Below are 15,833 nucleotides of genomic sequence, written 5' to 3' on the forward strand. Positions count from 1 at the left end.
ATGATTCCGTCCTCCACGTTGTTGATAATACAAGCAAGCAAAGGCAATCAATAAGTGTCGGCTAATTAATTGCTTTGCTCAAAGCGATACGTAGGTAATGGACACACGTTTTTGTGTAAAACTTGCTAGTTCAGAACCTTGCCAAGCTTGTCGAGCGAACATAACGGACGAGAAAACAGAGGAGAGAGAACCATTAGCTCTGTGTCAACTCTGATGTAGTGGCCACGATAGATCATACGGCCGTGGAGCGAACAGGCATTACAGAAAGGCCTGTCAGGGATCCATGAAGTGAATTAGCTCTAACGGGTCAGCTTGGCAGCGGTGAAGACCTTGGCAACGAAACCTCACGAGCTGCGCGCCTGCATACATTAAGCATAGAGCGTAAGAGTGGTTTTCAAAAGCACAAAAGACAAATAAATGAAGACACAGGACTGACTTGGAGGAATTGTTTTGATTCTTTTCGTGTGAGGCTTTTGCATGTTAGTTAGTACCGCATCGTTTGGGCTGTCTAGACCAGGTTCCAATGACAGTTTACCCCCTGTTAAACATGACGTTAAGCTTTGACTGTGCGTTAGGGGTACCACAGATGAATTCTGGGGAAGAACATCCGACAGGAAAACGATCCAAGTCTACATCAGATTAATGAAGCAGCCAAGTAGACTCATTAGCACTTTGCATTTATTATTATTTTGGCGTGTAACGCGTGCTTCAGGTTAACGTCAGTGTACAGTGTTGTAGTGATAATGATTGTCAATAGAATAGCCAAAAATCTGAATCCGACATTTGTCAGATTATTGTTAAGTTCACAATTTGCTAGAAATGATGACATCCCCCAAACAGAAAAATCACCTGTATTCACACTGATTTTCGGACACAAGCAAAGAACATTGTGCAGATCAACTTTCCCCCGTGACTTTGGCAACCAGGCCTTTGTAATATAGAGCTCAATAGTCTTGTTGTTTTCCAAAATTACCGTGACTTTGGCTCTTCTGTGCTTTCATTTGCTACAGCAACTGCAATACTATTTATTTATTTATATATTTATTTATTTATTTATTTATTTATTTATTTATTTATTTATTTATTTATTTATTTATTTATTTGTTTATTTGTTTGTTTGTTTGTTTGTTTGTTTGTTTGTTTGTTTGTTTGTTTGCGGGATAAGAGATATTTGACAGAGTCGAGACTCCTCAAGGATTGTAAATATTATTAGTCTAATTGTTTACATGTGAATAGATCTACAGTTTATTGAATTAGTTAAAACTGAATTTGACCCTTCCCAGACAAAGTCATTGAGAAAATATAAAAGACAAATTAAGGATGTAGTAGGAGTTGTTTTTTTTCAGGAATCCTGTCAGTTAAAAACAAAAAAATCAAAATAAAACTTCGAATTTTGGCTTTCATACTTACTCTAAACTCGTTTTGGAGATTTTCAACAATTTTACCTTTCTAAAACCAATGGAGTGTGCGGCTCATTGACTGTGGTATTAAAAAAAAAAAAAAAGAGGATAAGCAGAGAACAGTGGCAGCATAAAATTAACAGGATAAACTTCACTCAGCTTCAAAATGCAATGAATATCATTTGACTGTCAATGAACGACCTGGTTGATGATTAATTTGTATTTTCAAAGCAGCCGTCAAGTTTATATTTGACATTAAAAATGAGCAACGTATAAATGCTGTTACTAAATCAGAGATTTTCCTGCATTGAAACTGCCTGGAGTCACAAAACCTCGAAAAGGAACATTTTGCTGTAGATCAAAAACAATAGACTGTGACATTACTCAAAGATGTTGGTGATTTATGCAATTTATCTGTTAATTTATATCTCTGGCAAAAGCAAACCTTATAGGAAGTAATGCAGGGATATGCTTTTTATTCTAGAAATGAGGAACAATGTGCTGTACACACAGTTTATTACCCCTGCAAACAGTAGCTCATCATAAATATTCTTCCCTATAGCATCTAACGGTAGAATCCCAAAACAATGTTCACACTGATATTACCTGCATTGTTGAAAAACTTTTCAACAAGAACAATTTGCTGTAAGAAAATTAGAAATAATATTTTGGGCAATTGAATGAGAGGACTGTATTTGTTAATTTGACACTTTTATTGAATACAGTGGACTTTGTTACTTTTGGTTTGTTACTTTTGGTTTGAAGAAAATGTACTAAATATGCACATGAAAGACATTTAAGAACAAATAATTAAAGAAGTCTGACAAAGCGTGGAGCACATTTTTGAAACAGTAATTCAAACTTTAACAGCCTGAAGTCTGGTGGTCTTTGGAGTGTAAATAAAATTTCACTGCCTTGTTTTTGTTGTTTTTTCATAAAAAAAAGGCATAGCTCTGTTTTCTGTTTTGAAATGCCAAGAGGATTAATGGCACTGATAAGTGAAGTTGGCGTATTAAGCCAAGTCCTTCAAGCCATTTTTATTTTGGCTCTAATTAGTGAAAAAAACAAATGTTAAGTCTTACGACAAAAAGAGAAAAGGTGGAAGAGACAAATAGAAACAGAGAGCGAGAGAGAGAGAGAGAGAGAAATAGAGAAAGGGGAAACTGAGGCCGGTGTGGAAAACAACACAAAGGCTTGCACGTATGCCTTGTAGGCTTTACCGTTCTCAGATGGTTCTGAACTACAGGGAAACGGACGGAGCACAAACCTGAACACAGGCAGACGTTAACAGGCGCAACACTGTGCCACCTTTTCTGCATGACTGGCGGTACATATTGTGAGCTGCTCCGGGGCAGAGGGCAGATGGTTGGTTCCTTTGAGGTGGGAGGTTGAAATGTAGTAAAGGTAGAAGGCGTGTTTTAAATGAGGTTTAAAGTGAGGAGCACAGCTGCACACAAACGTTGTATGACACAGATAGATTAAATAATATTGGGGGCAATTTTATATGTTTGTTTGTTGTTGTTTTTTCAATCAAGGAAAACACTGACACTCCATATGTGATAGTTTTGATTGTTTCTAAAAAGCATTTTTATTTATTTTCTTTTACTTGCACGTAAACGTATAACTTGTTTCCACACTTTTAAGAACGTTAGTAAATGCTGGTAAACTCTTCCAAAACTGCAATATCTATTGATTCACCATCAAAGACACATAGTTCCCCCATCTGTTCTAGAACTATCTGGGACATTTTTAGAGCCTGAGGATAACTTTGAAAAAAGTTGTTCCTTTAGACAAAAGGAAAAAAAGAAAGGAAGGCTTAAACCACCAAGACAGCGATTGCGTGGGGAAATGGGTCCCTCTAGTGGTAAATACTTGAATACCATCTTTTTTGGTGAGAGGGAAAAAAATAGAGGTTATTAATCTGAAAGTGTTGTCGAAAAGAATTGTATGATCTTCCAAATGTTTGTATTAAATGTAATCTTCATTAAATTGAATGTTCATTAAATGTGGATTCCACACATGTAACAGACAATGTTTTTTTTTTTTTTTTGGTGTGTGTTGTCTCTACATTGACTGTATGTGAACTAAACTTTCTTTTTTAACCATCATTAAACAGCTGCGTTTTGTCTGATATATTGACCCATATTGGCACTCCATAGCCAATATGGACATCATCAGATATCTGCTGTGGCTACTGTGAAAATTTGGCACAAAGAACTTAAATTGGTGCATTTTGTACGTTTAGAACATTGAACTTACCAGATGAACAGCTACATTTCCACAGAATGTATCATTCCACCCAAAAATAGATGAATAAAAATGATTTAAAAAAAAACACATCACACAGGAGGAAATGCAATCGTACTGGATATCAACACATCCGTCTTTCAACATTACCCTGAAGTTCCCTTCTTTTAAAACATTTTTATATTTGTATTTTATGTGCAATCACTGAAAAAACACAAATTTCATCTATGCTAGAGAGCAACAAAACAGTTGTTGTTACTGCTGTTCTTGTTTGTTTTTTTTGTTTTTTTCCCTCCTTGTTCGATGAGGCCAGGGTGGTTGATGCTCCCTCCAGTATGGAATGTCTTTAAACATACCCACACACACTGCACGGTCCATTTTGCAGGAGAACTACCGTTGAACGACTCCCTCAGTCATTAATTCAGTATGAATGAATGACAAGTCCATGACAGGACCACTGAAACATTGAAGGACAATGGACTGGGGTCCGTCAAAGTTTGAGAGCTTTTATTCCCTGCTGTGATGCAACCATCCACCCTTAACACATAAACCTTACTTTACATTGTATTGCCATATAATAACCGAAGACCTTCAAGCCCACCTGTTGTAGGAGGACAGCCACATTATTGGCATGATGACGATTGGGTGGAAAATTCAACAGTGAGTTTGAAGACATCTGCCTCACTAATACTTCCATTGCTACAGTCTGATGAAAGACAAACGTAACAACTGTAATCCCACCGAGGGTGTGTGTGTGTGTGTGTGTGTGTGTGTGTGTGTGTGTGTGTGTGTGTGTGTGTGTGTGTGTGTGTGTGTGTGTGTGTTTTGTTTTTTTGTTTTTTTTTCAGCTGTTACAGCTGTTTGAATCAAACATGATTTCATGAAAACTGCAGGAGACTGCAGAGGAGCCACGGAACTGATCATTTCCCTACTGACTGTTTGTAGACGGGAGACTGGGGCAGTCTATGCAGGTGGGGAGAATTATGGTACCGAACTGGATTATTTCAGATATAGATATGTTAAATTGGCGGTAACTTTCAGCCATTCAATGGTTTATGTAATATAAACAGTCAACTATGGGACCACAGTTACATTGAGGGTAACATGTGAGCTGCGGAGAGTCGTAGGTTAGAGTCTTACCACTGTTTACCATAAGGGGTCCCTGCAATATATACTCTGTGTGTGTGTGTGTGTGTGTGTGTGTGTGTGTGTGTGTGTGTGTGTGTGTGTGTGTGTGTGTGTGTGTGTGTGTGTGTGTGTGTGTGTGTGTGCGTGTGCGTGTCTTACAAAACAACTGGTGTAAAACCAGAGGCACATGCAGAATCCTATTTTCATTGAGGCTACCTCTTAGGCCCTGTTTACACGACAACGTTTCACGTGACAACACCTACTCCGCTAAAAAAAAAGGAGCGTGTTTACACTGCAGCAGCGGACACAGAGACAATGATGTAGTTAGTATGTCGGGCCACTGGAGGGCGCTGTTCCTTGATTTTTTTATGAAACTACACAGACGTGTGTGCAGAGAACAAAACACTATAAACATGAAGAAAATGGAGAGCACCCGACATCCGCATGGACTGATGACACATCGGATGCTATCAGCGGAGAGTCTCAACTATTAAACTACTGATCTGGACGATAAAACTAGAATATGGACCGCGGGTCGTACCACTACGCGGCCGCCATGTTTGTTTACAACTGAATGAGCAGGAGGGAGGGGGAGGGCTGTGCATGCGCAGTAACAGGCTGTCTAGCCTCCGGCAGTCTCTGCAGAACTGGATTTGCGCCGTGAAAGAATCTTTCCACCTTGGGAGCCGGATCAAAAACTTTGCGGATACAGTGCATCCGCAAACTGGTGCCGCGTAAACGGACCACCCCAAAAGTGAAGAAGGTTTTGCGGATACACTCTAATTCGTTGTCGTGTTAGCAGGGCCTTAGTGTGAAACAGCAAAGCACAACTTCTAAATGAATAGTGGGCAGAATAATTTACATCAGCAGCTTGACTGTCGAGGGCTTTTTGTTTATGTTTTTTCATTATTCCTTTCATTGTCCCATCGGGCAAGAGACCACAAGACTACCCCGCAATAACAAGCAGGAATGATGTTGCCCAAAGCCACAGACCAACACTTGCTGCTTCTTTTATAGCACTGTTTTGCCCACTGTGGATATTGTATCTGGTAAACATATGAAATGATGATTGTTTTATAGATTTCCCCAAATTCCGTCATGAGCCAAGAACCACATAAACCCAGTCTGCTTATTGTCTTGTCGTATGTCACCTCAGAAAAAACTGCACTTACTTCTTTCTTTTTAAGTATTGACTTTCTGTAAGGAAACAGAAAATAATATATTTATTCATTGTTCCTCTTCAAAATCTTAGTTGATGGTTCACAATGTCTGACATTTAAGGTCATTTGTCACATCATGTTTCTTGTTTGAGCAGCACGATGACGATGTTATGTGGATGATCGCTGTCACGTCACAAAATATTGATTGCTGGTTCAAACCTATGTCCTTTTCTGTGTGGAGTTCACAGGTTTACCATGTGTGTATGTATGTATGTATGTACAGTATGTAATATGTAACTTGTCAACTGCCTCATCTGAATTGGACTACTAACTGGTGCTATGGGAAAAAGTGTGTATTTTATGTCAATTCTGTACTGTTGATGACAGAACTAACTGTTAAGACACCTGCAAAGATCTCCCAGTGGAGAGTTACAAGACAAGATGATGTTTGTTCAGATCTCTTATTTGTATTTGAGGGGGACAAGAGAGTGTTCAGCATCAAAATTGTGCATAAAAATTGTGAAAATTCTTCATAATCAAGCCTCTTTCTAAAAGGTCAAGGACAAAGACATTCATTTTCATCCAGCTGCATTAACCTCCATACTGTGTAATACTATGGCTCGTGTTTTAACCAGTTACGTGATGGCCATGCTGGCCACCGTGTTAGTTCTATTACCGTTTGCATATCAGGGGCCTTTCACATTCAAATAGTCTGGGACTCAGTTTACTTGGGAGGGAGGGGAGCTGGGAATTTTCACACTTTCATTTGTTTCGGGTGGCGTTCACATTCACTTTTGAGACCGGACCAAACGGTGTGGAAAATGTCATGCAATTACCACAGCTGCTAGTTTGGGGGCACTGTCGCCTGACACAAACACTGACCAGAGAGGAAGTAAAAAAGAAATACGGCTCATTGATTGGTCCAGACCGAGACCGGAAGCCTCGCCGCTTTAGCCCGTGGTGGCCAGGCCAATTATCTTGCGGCTAATGGCAGGTAGCCACAAACAACCACGATATATAGTCTTCAGACCAGATATCAATGAGCGCCTTTCTCACTAATTCTTCGTCTTTACTCCACGTCTGCCCGCAAGATATTTTCCAACTTTTTCTTTCTACGTGTGCTTCTTCTGATTCACGGTGTCAGCTTTGTTTGTTTATTACCCAGAATGCATTGCACACTACGTCATGTCCTTTCCCCCTGTCCTCTCAGCCCGCCCGCTCGAAAGATCGTTTGTAAATGAATCGAGACCCACGTTTTCAAGGGGACCAGAGATTGCTTGTTAGCTCCCGTTCAGAGTTCGTTGGAGTGTTCACATTGACCCTAACGAAACGGTTTTTCCCTGAAGAGAACTCTGGTCCGGATCAAACAGGGGAATGTGAACACGCCCGAAGAGGTACACACAAACTTATGATGCTGTGTTGCCCTCTGCTGAATACATACAATAATTATAAGGTTGGGATAAATTTTCTTGTCGGGAACACAGAGCTCTGAAGGACCACAGAGGAAGTGCTGCTAATTTGGTTACCCAGAGACACGGGGGGGCCCTGCTCCGTTGGAACGAAAGTTCTCCACAAGCGCTGCTGAGAAACTTTGGGGTCATAGGCAAACACACATTGAACTATAAATGGAGACCCTCGCCGGACGTTGTTATGGTATAATTGCCCAACCTGCCACTATGCAAGATCAAGCCAGAGAGAAGTTTGGGTGCAGAAAAAAAACTGTTCATCGTAACCACATTGGTTATCTTGTGAGACTTCCAGTGGACGCTGGTGAAGAAGAACTGAAAAACAAAGTCCTGTGAGCAAGATACATTAACAAAACACAAAAAAAACAAGCACACACCACCAACAATGATGAACACATGTCCTTAAAGTCAGACTTTGAGGAAGTACAGTATACCTGCTAAGACCACTTTAATCCGGCTGAGAAAAGCTGCAGGCACACCCTGAACTGGCAACAACATTCCAGCCTATTAACGCAGTACCTGCTTAGCCTAACTTGACTCGACTTGCCTTGCCTTGCTTCTACTCGACTAAACCTTATTTGTTTTCCATTACAATAAAGTACACCCGTCTTGTACAACCAATCACCATAATACATGATGAAAAATGAAATAGTATATATATATATATCAAATATGCGAACTCAGAGACTCCAGCAGACAATGTGACACATCTTTGTGTATATTTATTGAATTCCATTATTCACCACAGAACTGAAAAAAGTGACAGTACAGAGACATAAGAGGGGTTGGAAAAATGTACCACAAACATACCACATGCTGAATTTCTAAATCACAGCTGCAGCAGACCACTGCAGCCATAAAAGAGTAAAGAAGTGGTACATTTTAATGAAAATTTGAAACTGAATGTGAGACTTTTGACATTTTCTGTGTAATAGTCCCAAACAATATTTCTGAAGGTCCTTCTTCACACCGCCATTTTTTTATTGAGTTGAGCAGCACTCTCAAACCACACCTTTTCCACCTGCCCTTTTCCAAGTGTCCACAGGTGTGTGACAATATAAACACCCCTTTTTGCTGTAATCATGAGATACTCTTCATTTTCTGGATGCAAAGTCACAGAGTGACGAGCAAGCACCAGGGACTGGCAGAAGCGAGACAAGACCAACACATAGAGGCAGTCTTTCTCTGCCTCCTTTAGAGGAAGGACACTTTCCCAGCCAGCGAGGATAGGCCCCCCCACCTCGATTGGATTGGGGTGCTCAATCATCATATACATGATGTTGATGGCCAGCTCATGGATGTAGTAGTCCCTTTGCACGTGCCCAAAGTCGATAATGCCAGATATCCTGTGCCCGTCATTGCCGTCAGGTTCCACAAGCACATTGAGGTCATTGACGTCGCCATGGATGATGGCTTAGGAGGGAAAAAGCAGTTTACATTAAGCAAAAGGCACTATAAAAGCACATCCAGGTTATGCTAATTGTTACAACAGCCAAGAAGCTTTTTCTATGTGTTTAGAGATATGATCATCCTAATGAAGCAAAACAAAACATTGTATGTTAGTATGATGCACTTCATTGTCTGCACTCACACTACAAAATCATACCAGAAAGTGTAAACTGAGGATATACTGAGGTTTTTTTTAATGATTCCTGTCAAACATGAACACCTAGCAGCCTTGTCTCTAATATTAAAAATCTAATTTAAAGGGGTCATATTATGCAAAATTCACTTTCTAATGGTGTTCCAACAGTAATAATTGTCCCCATACCTAGAATGACGCCCCAGAAGTGGTGTTTGATTTTTTTTTAATTATGTTGCTGCAACGAGCAAATCAGAAATCAAACCCCATATGGTATCATCAGGGGTTTAGCCGATCCCAATCAAGGTAGGCTCTTCCTTTGACCCTCCCACAATTAGGCAGCTCTGCTCTGGCACATGCCACCACGAGAGGAAGCACTTCCTCCTCTGTGTGAGCTCACACAGACAGTCCTTCCAATTTTTAGGTGAAATTATTTTTATATATTCTTGCTTTTGATGTGCTAAAAGAATAAGGCAGTAAAACATCCACCATTTCATCCACCATCAAAGTTACATTTATTATCAATGGTGGTTATTTAACATTGTGAATAAATCTTGTTAAAGACTTCTGTGACGCATAAAGACTCAATCAAATTGTTACAAATTTCGTTAAAAAGTGTTTAAACTGTCTGGTGCACACAGTGATTGAAATGGTGGCAGTCAATATTTTTGAAGGTTTCATTAATTTAATTAATATAATTCAACGTGGCAGGTATGAGCTCAGCCCAAACACACTTACCAGTCACTCCATCAGGTATCCTTTGTTCAACTAAACATGATTCAGAACTACAGTCCAGCCTTGAAGGCCTTGTTACCCAAGGTGATGATGTTCAGCTCGGCTTAGGGTGCTTGTGAGATTCTGATTAAAGAGTATGTTCAATTTGAAAGTAGTAATTTAAAGAAGTGATGACAGGACAACTTCATATTTTACTATTCTCGTGTATTTCAATGACTTGCCAAAAACATAACATGAATAAACCGCATGGCTATATAACTGACTGACTGAGGAATGTAGGAATACTCTCTTGTTGACACTGAAGACTGAATATTGTACTCACCCTTGCGGAAATTAGAGCGTTGGGGCTCCACAGACGTCTTGAACTGATGAATAATAGACTTCACGACTTCCTGAAGAGGGTCTCCATCCAGGAGATGCAGGTACGGTTCAAGGAGGGAAACATTGGTCAAACTCCAGATGAACTTCTCCCTCTCCAGAATGCTAATCTTAGGGTGTCTCATCTGGAAACAAATAAAAGAAGAAAAAAAAAAAGGTGGTCATATACACTTTGACCAAGCTTTTCCAAGCTAAGAGTGCAAAAGCTCTGATATGGTTTTTTTTAGATGGGAACAATTTGGAAGTGTTGATATCATACTTCTTGAAGGACTTTGTCCATTGTAGCTGCCATCTGACCAGTTTCATACAACAATTGTGGCGTTGAAGGGACTTGGGAAATGGTCGTGCCAGGTAAATAAGTCAACAGCCGGACCAGGTACTTCTGAAGGCCATAGCCACAATCTGGAGAAAATAAAAGACAATGTCAGTGTTAGTGATATTTACCTTCATTATAAGCCTCATGCACCTATTGTTTCTTTATATTATTTGATTAAACTTTCGCAACAATTTAACAGAGTCTTTTAAGCTCTCTCTCAAAGCCACAGGTGATTCACATTTTACAGCAGGCTCATGCAGGACATCAAAAACAAAATAGTCGTCAGTTTGTGACGCTTGTTTCCAGAGTGGCAGAGCATTTCAAAAGCATCTGACGTGCTTTTATGTCTTCTGCAACTTCCATCTAATTCAAAATGACAAAAGTTATTTGTACATGAGGAGATGAAAACTTTACTTGAAAAAGTCATGAAGTGTTTGGACGTACATCCAAATGATGTCATTCATAGTTTCAGACAACTTAGTTTACAGCTCACGTGATTTCTCAGTAACTAGTGTCCAGTGACGCGTTAATTAGTAACGTGTTACTCTCATATGACCACTGTTTTCAGTAACGAGCGTTACTATTCCCAAACCAGTAATCCAATTAAAGTTACTCATCCAAGTCACTGAGTTACTCTTGTAGCGTCCCACAGAACGATTCTCTACTCTGCAAAGCCGCTTTATTAATAAACAGAAGGAGGTGCACCAGACACACACCCACAGTGCATGCAGTCTCTGCAAGCTCATCTGACACGCCCCCTTCTCTACTCTCAGCCAATCACAGGACAACCCGCTCTGACGGTGCGTTCAAGTGACACAAAAGAGTCGGAACCAACAAACAAAATCACTGAACAATATCATTGCAACAATAACACAAATGCAGACATGCTACACTATTTTAGTAATCTTACTGATTAAAAATGTATTGGCAGGAAGCTCCACCCCTTTTTCAGTCACTCAATCAATGACAGACTTTAGTTGTCCCCAGGGGGGCATTTAAAAGGTCACACAGAGCAGGTAGTGCAAACAAATAAATAGAAAAACAGTGCAACAACAGACTACAACTACATCACCGGGTAAATAAATACTAGTAATACGTTAAAAAAGATTAAAATATGTATCAGCATGGTGCAGGAAGCCAGGCAGTGATCAGCAGAGTTTTTGGCAAAACCGGTTGTCATTTCTATGCTGAGATGGTGGGGGGGGGGGGGGGGGGGGGGTTGTCGACAGCCTCTGAAAGTAACTAAAAAAGTTACTTGTAATCTAACTTAGTTACTTTTAGTAATCAGCAATCGTATTACTTTTTATGTGGCAACCCTTGCTGGTGTCATACCTATTTCCTCCAGGCTCATGAGCTGTCCTGAGGTGGAGGGCAGGACTGTTTGAGCAGGGAGTCCTTTCTGCTGAAGGAATGACATAGCAAAAGTCTGCACCTCAGTCAAGTCCAGGTCCTCGCTGTCCTCTGAGTTTAGGATCTTCAGGACGCCTTTGCAGCCTTCAACCGGCACCACGTAGAAGTTTTGGTCATCGTAACTGGGCAGCGAGTGAATCTCCAAGGTTGTCAAATTGTAGCACCTCTTCAAAATCTCAGACACCTGGGAGTGGCTGAAGTTAGGTTTGGAATGCTTTTCTGCCATTGGAGCTGGAGAACAAAAGAAACGTCTGTAGAGAGCAAAGGTTAGTGTTTAAGTTTTGGCCCCTGAGTTGTACTCAGAATAAAATGAACAGCAATAACGGCAACCACTTGATTTTTATGACATAGTCATTTAGTTTGGTATACTAATCGAACAATTAGTGGTTAGAGAGTTAGTCGTTAGTGGCAGCACGACTGCATTTTTTTCAGCTCCAAAAATTTTCACGGGTCAAACCTCTCCTGAACCAGCAAAATGATTCATGCTTTTGGTTTTTATGCTATATTACTATTGTCAATTGACAGACTGCAGCTAAAATCGACACGGTTGGTGATGAGTTAAGCACCTCTTTGTAAATTATACAGGAAGTCCGGAACTCAAAGAATGTCACAACACAGACGTAGAGGGACGAAGAGATCCCAGGAATCACCCGAGGCTGAAACACAAGCGAACCGGCAAAACAGACACACAAAATAATCTATATCCTGTTGTCACCAGGAAAATGGATTTCACATGTATAGTGTTTTTCCAATACTTGAGCAGTCCTCATATTGCTTTACATTGTTAATCATATTGACTAATTCACACACACCAATGGAGGCAACTGCCATGTAAGGGCTTCAGTGTCTTGCTTGAGAACACTCTGACATGTGGACAGGTAGGGAATTAAACCTACAGCCTTCCGATTGAGAGACAACTCACTGTACCAACTGAGCCACAGCCGCCCAACAAGGAGGGGAAGTCATGGAGCCTGAAAACAAGTGATGGCATGAGGATTGAGGACAAAAACAGGAAATAGAAACATGCAACATGACACCATAAACATTTTCCTTATTTAGTTGAACATTCTTTTAAAGCTTTTTTTATTTATTTTTTAACAAAAAAGTTTTTTTTTGGTATATTTTAGTCTACTATTCATATTCAGAGCTCGATCTTATTGGATCTAGTGCACATGAGGACGATGTACGTTGCCCGTTGCATTCGCCCCGGTTTATTTAAATGTTTTATTAATTATTTAAAAGAAAATTTGTTTATTGTTAACTTTCTTCCTTTTTTTAGTTTTCCTTCTTCCCAGTTTGCCGGCGAGGTAATGTCTGCTCTCCAGTAGGCTTCACTGTCCCCTGAACCATTTGTATTGATGACTGGAACGCTTGTTCAAGTTTATTTCGCATGTATAACTCAAAATCGATAAAATGAAGAGGCGCAGGATGTGCAGCTGAGATATAAAAACCAATCGAAGCTTTTAGAGAGAATCTCACCTTTTTTAAAAACAATTGAACACCTGAATCATGAAAAAAGTGAAAAAAGCCAAAAATTTCAACGGAGGAGTAGATAAATGATTTTAGTTTAAAGAATTGTACTCGTGAGTGCAGGGTGCATTTACGTGTGCGTGTGTTTGTGTGTGCATATGTGTGTGTTGAGCACACATGAACATGCAATAACACATATTCCAATATTGACATATGGAGAATAGAAAGTATATAGAAACAAACCAACAAGGAACAACTGAAAGACTGTTTTCTGCCCAGAGCCGTAGTCGCCACATTATTGTTTCTTTTCTGAGAGTTATTTAATGTATGACTGTGCTTCTTCTTGTGATCTACTTGTTTTCTAGTGCGTGTAAATACAACGATGCTCAAGAAAGAGAAGCTCTTCTATCTCTCTAAAAGATGGTATCGATGATGACAGTAAAGGAATTCTTCTCAGCCTGACCCCACGCTCCTCTGGAAGGTGCAAAGTCCTTTGTGCAGCTACTATTCATTGATCGTTCACACGCTCACAAATTTATATATGAGTGAACTGCATTTTATTTCGTTGTCTTTCATTCATATTAACTATGGAGGGCTGACTGTGCCAAAATTAAATGATTAAATACGCCATGAATAAATCGTGAAATGACTATATATGTTTTTACATAAAATTTATTCATATTTCAATTAATTAATGACACATTTAATGACGCATTTATGTATTTACTTCCAATTTTAATTAATTAATGACACATTTAATTTATTATTTAATGGGGTATTTAATGATTTAATTTGGGCACAGTCAGCCCTCCATAATTAGCACACATACATGTCAGTGTCATTTTGAAAATTGCCCTATAACAGGCTGAGAACACGGTTATTATGTCACTTTTGAATGAGTACGATATTGATGGCCCTGTTGTCAAAGACGAGTCAATGGTGAGTCAGTTGTTGCTACAGTCCTTCCTCAACATCAACTTGCCAAAAGCAAGAGAACTTGATTGAGTTCCTGAAGAAGTAGTCATAAATAACCAGAACGTGACAGTGGTACCACAGTTTAAGTACTGCGACATCTCCACAGACAGCAAATTGTCCATTGAGCACCATGTCGATGTAAAAAAAATAAATAAATAAAAAATGTCAATGAGCTCGTAGTCTTTCTAAGTAATCTAAAGATTTTGCAGTGTTGATCAAACTTTTATGACGATGTTTCATTATTCTATCAAATCTCTTCTTACGTTTTCCTTTGTTGGAACAAGACATTCCCACTTAAAGACAGAAAACAACTGAAGAGTGTCGTACAAAGCTGCTGCAAAATCCCACTCAGCAACATCAATGACTTGTTTGGGATGGGAGCAATGAGAAAAGCTCAGACAATCCCGACTGACCACAGACGTTAGAAAGGGAAATGTCAGTCTGCTCAATAAATATCAATTGTATTCGGCTTTATTCTATTGTATAGGCAAAACAAGGTAAGTATATTTATAGAGCATAGCTTAGACACAATTTATAGATAAAAAAATCTGACTGTAGAGTTAAAATAGTTTTAATTTAATTGGGAAATCTGGATAGTTCTGTCTGGATAACATCTGGAACACGACTGGTTAGAACGTATTCATGTAACATGAATTAAAAATATATAGAAATATTTTACTACAAACCCCATTACTAATAACTGTTGTAATAACAAACCTAGATATTGTATTTTCCAGCTGTGGCGTACTCACGCTGTGGCTTGATATAATCCAGGTATTCTTAGTCGGGAGTGTCACAAGGCTTCCTGTGCTCCACTGCTCACGGCACAAAGTGAGTTTGAAGCTTAATTAGAGAGTCAAGAGGTGTGGCATAAACGAAGGTGACAGCCTCTTTGTTTAAAAAATGACAGGAGCCTGTTTATCTTGTTGGGTACCTGATAGTGTGAAACACATTTCTAGTCATCAAAACAGCAATGCACTATTTCTGAATGAGTAGTGGATAGTAGTGAATGAGACCAAGTGCAGAGCAGAGCAGAGGGGGGTACTTTGAGTGACAAAATAAAAACAAGCAAGTACCCAGTGTTCCGCCATTCACCAGCAAGCGTGAGTAAAAAGATGAAATGAAATAAGTAAGATAAGATAAATAATCTTTTCTTTACAAAAGGGTCCAGGGTTACAGTTTTGTGGACGAGTTGTCCGTTCATCGGTGTGATAGGCTAAGCTTGAGCAATTCTCAAGAGAAACACATCCACATGATACTATCCGAAATATGTATGGACATATAGTAGATTATAAAAAAAACAATTAGAAATAACATGTAAAAGTCCATTGTCCAGGGAAGAGTTGTGGTCATATACACTTTGACCAAGCTTTTGAATTTTCAATTGACCTAAGAGTGCTCAAAGCTAAAGATATAGCTGTTAAGTATAGTTTTATCCGAGGGAAACAATTTCTAAGTGTTGATATCATACTTCTTGAAGGACTTTGTCCATTGTAGCTGCCATCTGGCCGGTTTCGTACAATAATTGTGACGTTGAAGGGACTTTGCGAAATGGTCGTGCCAGGT

The 15,833-nt window shown here is 39.5% G+C and overlaps 1 protein-coding gene across 3 annotated transcripts; it reads right to left on the reverse strand.

Annotated features, from left to right (window-relative positions):
• Positions 1-8,096: 8,096 nt before the first annotated feature.
• Positions 8,097-15,088, reverse strand: LOC308116064 (hydroxylysine kinase-like). Of its 3 annotated transcripts, none has more exons than XM_080474038.1 (7): positions 15,020-15,088; positions 12,745-12,793; positions 12,389-12,478; positions 11,745-12,073; positions 10,356-10,498; positions 10,041-10,221; positions 8,097-8,814 (listed from the first exon to the last, which is right to left on the reverse strand). In XM_080474038.1, exons 4-7 carry the CDS (start codon positions 12,046-12,048, stop codon positions 8,366-8,368), a joined length of 1,077 nt encoding a protein of 358 aa, XP_080330164.1. In that variant the 5' UTR covers positions 12,049-12,073; positions 12,389-12,478; positions 12,745-12,793; positions 15,020-15,088; the 3' UTR covers positions 8,097-8,365. The 3 variants fall into 3 exon arrangements, with proteins under 3 accessions (XP_080330164.1, XP_080330163.1, XP_080330165.1); XM_080474037.1 differs by having other exon boundaries at positions 12,635-12,793; XM_080474039.1 differs by lacking the exons at positions 12,389-12,478; positions 12,745-12,793.
• Between the last annotated feature and the right edge of the window lie 745 nt (positions 15,089-15,833).

Source organism: Lipophrys pholis (genome assembly GCF_963383615.2).
Source record: "Lipophrys pholis genome assembly, chromosome: 10".
Taxonomy (NCBI): domain Eukaryota; kingdom Metazoa; phylum Chordata; class Actinopteri; order Blenniiformes; family Blenniidae; genus Lipophrys; species Lipophrys pholis.

Excerpts from the sequence above, each read along its gene's own strand:
- LOC308116064 (XM_080474039.1), bottom strand. The coding sequence starts at position 12,048 with ATGGCAGAAAAGCATTCCAAACCTAACTTCAGCCACTCCCAGGTGTCT. Across the intron at positions 10,499-11,744 it reads CATGAGCCTGGAGGAAATAG|ATTGTGGCTATGGCCTTCAG; the intron begins GTATGACACCAG and ends TATTTTCTCCAG. Across the intron at positions 10,222-10,355 it reads TGGACAAAGTCCTTCAAGAA|ATGAGACACCCTAAGATTAG; the intron begins GTATGATATCAA and ends ATTTGTTTCCAG.